Here is a 4,974-nt window from a genome sequence, read left to right on the forward strand (position 1 = left end):
AATCGGCATCTTGTATCTTGAGTGGGGGAGGGGTAATCACTTCATCTGAGTCATTAGGTGGACACCCTCCTTCATTGGTGTTCGTTGATAGGCCCACGACACCTCCAGAGGGCTCAACAGCAACTCCTGGCTTCCCAGGTGTGCGCCCCTCCACTTTCACCCCTCATGCTGGACCTCTTGCAGCCCAGTTGGAGTCCTTCCTCTTCCTCCAAAGCCAGTTGCCTCTTCGTTCAGCAGCCTCTGATAGTGACCTGACTCGATCCCCCATACTCTTCAGGAGCCTGGTTGTTGATGTTGCTACAAATCCTCTACACCCAACCTCTACTGGGAGCACCTGGGTATGCCAGACAAATTGTTGGCCTCGGCTGCTATGTCTGTGTATTTCAGGCTTTTGCATTCATTAGCTTCCCCGACTGCAGCCTCCTATGGTGCCATTAGCTCCTCTATGTACAGGAACTTCTGCAAGGTTGATTACAAGATCAGGTCCAGTCTGAGATTAGTTGTACTGATCTTTGGAGGAAAGATGAGTTTCTGATCACTGGAAGCTGTCCTGCTCTCACAAAAGGGGTGATGCTTGGGAGTCCAGGCACAGGGGGAGGGAGACCATTGGTGGTTCCTTCTATGGGGGAATTCTATGTATTTTAGCTTTTTAGCAGCTGTTTACTTACCAGTGTAGGGGAAACATGGCATGTTCAGTATCAAACTTCATTCCCTTTCAGCAGTTGAAAGCAACCCTCTTGATTTGCCTCTATTTCTATCACTTCTTTTGCTCTACTGGATAGCATGCCAACCAGCTAGCTCTGGTCCAGTCAGCTTGTCTTCACTCCAGTACTGAGTCAATGTGGTTTCCAGTAGCGTGGGCATTTTATAACCTTTTGTATTGCAAATGCAACAACTGATGAAGCTCTTGGCAGGACAGTAAACAGCTGTTAATGCTAACGCTGGCTATGTAACAATAGCACATAACACTTACAAATAGCTCCTTTAAATTTCTAAAAGAAGACTAGATTACTAAATATGGAGATAAGGGATTTCACTGGAAAATTCTATTTACTGCGTTAACTATTCGTTTTCTTCTGTAAAAAAAAAAAAAAAAAAGAAACTTGAGGTCAAAATGTTGTTTAAACTCTCCTGGTGGCCAAAACCTACTAAATGTTAAAAACAAAATGAGGACATGACATAAGTCATATTCATGTTACCTACAGCCCTGAATATAAGGTTAGACCTGGATATACATGAGACACTATGGTTCAGGACTCAGTTGACTCACTTTGATCTGGTTGGTCACTGCTGTACAGGGGGGAACTGTAGGCCCTTCTGAAGCCAGGTGGCTAGATGGAACAAAAAAAAGAACATCACGATTGAATGTTTCCAACAGTATTAGTGATAACTACCTGTTTTACCTTGGGAAAAAGTAAAGGGAATATGAATAAGTTTAGTGGCTTAGTATGAAATCCATTCGCAGAGCACGAGACAGCAGGAGGAACAGGACTCACAATTTTGCCAAAGCATCTCTGGAACTCAACATATGACTGACATGAGTGGTGGATGTTGGTCTTGCAGTTTTTACACCTCAGAGCAAACTTGTTGTTCACTGAAAGATAAACAATGGAACTTCTGTGGGGTCAGTAGAAAAAGACTCTGAAAGCTTTATACTGTGTGTAGAACACAGGCTAACATTATAAGAAAATACAATATAATGTTGTTGATGTTTGCGTATATATTTTCCAGTACATACAGACTATCATGCGAGCACAGACATCGCAGAACTTGGGTTTCTTGCAGTAGTGGTCCTTGAACTTGTGGGGTTTGTCGTTGACCCGGATAACTGGATCAGGAGGAAGTTCTGGTTCTGGTTCCACCTCCACCTCCTCCTCATATATGAAATAGACCTGGAGACACAAAAGACTCAGACTGTCATTTAAAAAAATACACACACATACCCAATTCATGGGTAACGTTTTCATGCTGCTCCTGAAGAGGAAAAAAAACATAATAATGTGGACTAGGTTTGTGTGAATAACATGGTATTGTTATGGATAAAATGTAAAAATGTTGAAATATTTGCCTCGTTTGCCAACATTGCCTGTGTATCATGGTCAGTAGAAAGGCGCAGTGATTAAATGTCAAATTTGTGTGAAATGTTTTGTGGCAAATTGTTGTGCTCTGTAGTCTTGCCCACTTGTCATCATTGGAGACCTGATATGTTAAAGCACAGTGCAGTTTAGCATCATGTCAAATATGTTGTGTTGAAATGTGTCTACTAGAACTGATGACCATTCCAGAGTCTGTTTAATTTCTGTATTCTTCACACATTGGACTACACAGCCAAAGCCCCAAGGGTAGAGGACTGGCATTGAATGGTGCACCTTTTTTCAAATATACTTTTATTGGAATTAACCATAACTGCATAGTAGTACTATTCAGGATTTAAAGAATCAACCTTCTAATTAAACCTACAATGATTGTCCTCTGCAGGTAAGTCAGTCATGTGACTTTAACCCACAGGGGAATAAAACACAGACACACCAAACTCAGAGTTCATATTTTTCCAATTGACTCTACATTGCGTTCCTGTCCCAGCTGGTGGCTATTTAAAACTGCTCAGGAATGGCACTGCTAACGGTGGGGGGGTTGACATAGTCCTGACACTCACGGTGTCTCCGTCCTCCCTCACTACATTGTCAGGAGCTGGAGGGTTGTCATGGATATCCACTGAGTCTTTGTCATCCTCCCTGACACACACACACAAAGAAAAAAAAAAGCACAGCAATGAGTAAGATCAGATCATGCAGCTGTATCATTACTCTGTTGTATCTTCAATGTGTTAACTTTAGTTTTTTCATTTCCTGTTAGTACATAGGTGAACATGTGATACTTAAGCATAGGCATATGAACTTAAAAACTGCCAATGTTGGGGTTAGAAGTTTTCACAGGATAACGCCATGGAGTGACCTGATGTAGCTGACGTGCTTTGTGCCCGTATCAAATTGCAATTCCACCTTAAAATAGTTAAGTGTTTATTTATTCTGGCAGATACTCAAATGAACTTAGAGTTAGAACTTAGAGTTGCTTTAACATTATTGTATGTGAATATAGACAGACATGGATGATCTATGATGATGATGCTTTGGTGCTTTTCAGTCCGTGCTGTCTCAACATTTAACCAAATAAAATTTCAGTGGAGACTTGCAGCGATGGTTGAGAGGCGCAGGCTGGCAAAGTAGGGCAAGCAATATGTTTGTATTGCAGAGAAAATTGAAGTGATTTCAGAAAATGTACTCACAGGTCCATGGTGTTTGATGGTGTTTGTTGGACAATGTCAGAGCTTCCTCACCTACAAAGATATTTATATAATAATTACTAATTTAAAGCATTTCCTCTTTTTATTATCTTTTTGTGAAGTTATGTCTTTTCCCATATTCTGGGTAAACTCAACAAGCACCACAAGCCATATGTGCAAACCTCTGATCAAACACAACTGAATGAAATATACAGGCAGCAAATTAAGTGATTAAGTGATACTCTTGTTTAAGACACAGACATGTGAGTGCAGATATACAGGACATATTCTTGTGTTTGTATGAACACATAAAAAAGTTACATGTAGCTGTGCACTTATCGCATACACACACACACACACACACATACTGTGCGAATGCACTTATCCACTTGACCCAAGCTATTCAAGGACTGTGAAATTGAATCTAATCACAGCTAAATATGGCTGCCCTTTCCTGTCAGGAAAAGAAAAGCAAAATTCACAGCAATACAAATTAGTCTTTGTGAATAAAAAACATTCCCGAAATGGCAGTTGTTCATCTAGTATTTCAGAGCTTTATGTAACCTAACTGTTCCATTGGAATTAATTCAAATAAACACACTTTAACACTTTTTATAATAGAATAGTCCATGCTTCAATCCTGGAACGTGCCTGTTGTCAAAATTCACACAGATCACAAAGAAGAAACTACAAACCCAGTGTGCTGGTAAATCTCTGTGAATGAGTCCTTCACCTGCTGGCGATGAATGGAGTGTTGTATGGTCAGTGGATCTGAGTCTAACAAACCAGCCGACCAACCAGCCTCGTCACTTCAGGCCCTCGGGATTCTAACACTCGCACAGCCGGGACCACCTTCTTTATTCCTTCTTTAGTCTGTCCAGGTGAGTTCCAAAGTGAGTTTCAGGCTAAGGGTGTGACCATACGTCTGTATTTGTGTGCTTATCTATAATTTTGTGTGTGTATGTTTGTGAGCTTGGTAGGCTGAGCACTCATGTGTCAAGCTGACTGTTTGCGACAGCTGGGGACCTCGGACTGAGCACCGATGACGAGAGGAAATCAGATACTTTCTCTCTCTCTGTCTTCATTGCACACATATACACATCTCTTTCCCCTTGTCCCACTTGTTCACAAATAACAGAAACACACATCACAGAGACACACTAAGCCTTTCATACTGCTCACTGTCCTTGTCCTTTAATCCCATGAATAGCGCAAACAATGCACAAATTTTATCTGATGATTACTATCAATGCTGTATATGAATTACTGTGTATATGAATTATTGTGGTCGTAGCTACCAATGAAGACACTGTTATTTCACTGTTTAAAATTACATCATCATTAAATAACATATACAAAAAATAGTTTAAAATGGAAAAGGTAAAAAAGTAAATAAAATGGAAAACATCTTGCTTTGTTTTGGAGGTTGGTATTGCGTAGGGGAAATTTTTACTCTTGACCTCTGTGTTTCTAAAACTCTGGCTGCTGTCCTGTTATGGGTTATGCAATATTGTATTGTGCTTCAATGGACCAGGACTTGTCACATTTTTACTGTTTGCACTAGACAAAATTGGAGAATTATTGTTGTCTGTATTAACTCATCTCGATGATTGTCACAGGTCTACAGATTCACACTTTCACATTACATACATATACATTATTTGAGCAAGTCACCATTACCCTGACGGTGA

At 40.5% G+C, this 4,974-nt stretch overlaps 1 protein-coding gene and 1 long non-coding RNA gene across 2 annotated transcripts in view; both read right to left on the reverse strand.

Annotated features, from left to right (window-relative positions):
• The window catches only part of LOC111670759 (SH3 and cysteine-rich domain-containing protein 3-like), an 8,050-nt gene extending 3,749 nt beyond the window's left edge, over nt 1-4,301 (reverse strand). Inside the window, exons 1-6 of the mRNA XM_023427628.2 lie at nt 3,979-4,301; nt 3,287-3,337; nt 2,657-2,735; nt 1,739-1,892; nt 1,497-1,594; nt 1,271-1,331 (exon numbers count right to left, since the gene is read on the reverse strand). Of these exons, the coding sequence (XP_023283396.1) occupies nt 1,271-1,331; nt 1,497-1,594; nt 1,739-1,892; nt 2,657-2,735; nt 3,287-3,294 (400 nt within the window). The 5' untranslated portion in view covers nt 3,295-3,337; nt 3,979-4,301. The remainder of the gene's footprint in view (nt 1-1,270; nt 1,332-1,496; nt 1,595-1,738; nt 1,893-2,656; nt 2,736-3,286; nt 3,338-3,978) is intronic.
• Nucleotides 1-4,974, reverse strand: part of LOC147817887 (uncharacterized) — a 165,011-nt gene that overhangs the window by 83,002 nt on the left and 77,035 nt on the right. The gene's annotated exons all lie outside the window — the stretch shown is intronic.

This window comes from Seriola lalandi, unplaced genomic scaffold, assembly GCF_002814215.2.
Source record: "Seriola lalandi dorsalis isolate HSWRI2012SDOR001 ecotype SW California unplaced genomic scaffold, Sedor1 jcf7180002054861, whole genome shotgun sequence".
Lineage (NCBI taxonomy): Eukaryota > Metazoa > Chordata > Actinopteri > Carangiformes > Carangidae > Seriola > Seriola lalandi.